At 43.6% G+C, this 960-nt stretch overlaps 1 protein-coding gene across 1 annotated transcript in view; it reads right to left on the reverse strand.

The window, feature by feature from the left end:
• The window catches only part of CFAP44 (cilia and flagella associated protein 44), a gene marked incomplete at its 5' end in the record, with an annotated part of 33,106 nt that overhangs the window by 15,574 nt on the left and 16,572 nt on the right, over positions 1-960 (reverse strand). The window contains one exon of the mRNA XM_035894044.1: positions 238-415. Coding sequence (XP_035749937.1) covers positions 238-415 — 178 coding nt within the window. The remainder of the gene's footprint in view (positions 1-237; positions 416-960) is intronic.

Genomic DNA, 960 nt, shown 5'->3' on the forward strand with positions numbered 1-960 from the left:
TCTCATTTAAAAAGAGCCAGCTGAGAGTTATCCTGGATTTGAGTTTGGTGAAGCACTAACAGTTCACAAAAGAAAGGCTGATTTGTAACTAAAGCTGACTCAACACAGTCTGTCCTTTAGGGCCTCCTCCCACATCCACTTTGATTTCCTTTTAAAAAAATTCCTCAGTGACTACTACACTACCCTCCCTCCTTCAAAAAGGGGGAAATATACACATCAATGAATCAGTTTACATACCAACACTTCCAGGGATGTAAGCTGCATCACCTTCTTCTCAGTATTCATACACTTGTGTTCGGGCACTCTGTAGTTAGCGGCAGTCTTCAGTTTATAACACCCCATATTTTCCTGTGCTTCTCTGATTTCCTCAACATCTTTGGGATTCTCATAGTCATCACTGGGTTTGCTCTTGTATCTGGTAGGTACAAGCAAAGCTGAACTTTAAGACAGAAAGCATACAGATGAACAATCATGGTCATTTCATACTTTCTGATTTCTGCAGCAAGGCTTGGGAGGTGAGCTAGGGATCAAGAATCACACCTCTTTCAGGAACCAATGGGTACTTTGAGAAGAATATCCTTGCACATTTGAGTGAAAACCTCAGATATTTTTCTTCCCCCCAAAAATTCTTACAACATAGCTCTGCCATGGGACAGGTTAAACCTCTACACTTGTGTCCTGGTTTTGGCTGGGACAGAGTTAATTTTCTTCCTAGTAGCTGGAATAGTGCTGTGGTTTGGATTTAGTACTAGAAGAGTGTTGATAACACGCTGATGTTTTAGTTGTTGCTGGGTAGTGCTTAGACTGGCCAAGGACTTCTCAGCTCTCAGCTCTGCCAGGTGCACAAGTAGCTGGGAGGGGACACAGCCAGGACAGCTGACCCAAACTGACCAAAGGGCTATTCCAGACCATATGACGTCCTGCTCAGTATATAAGCTGGGGGAAGAAGAAGGAAGGGGG

The sequence above is a fragment of the Egretta garzetta genome, unplaced genomic scaffold, assembly GCF_000687185.1.
Source record: "Egretta garzetta isolate BGI_Z169 unplaced genomic scaffold, ASM68718v1 scaffold465, whole genome shotgun sequence".
In the NCBI taxonomy this organism is placed as follows: domain Eukaryota; kingdom Metazoa; phylum Chordata; class Aves; order Pelecaniformes; family Ardeidae; genus Egretta; species Egretta garzetta.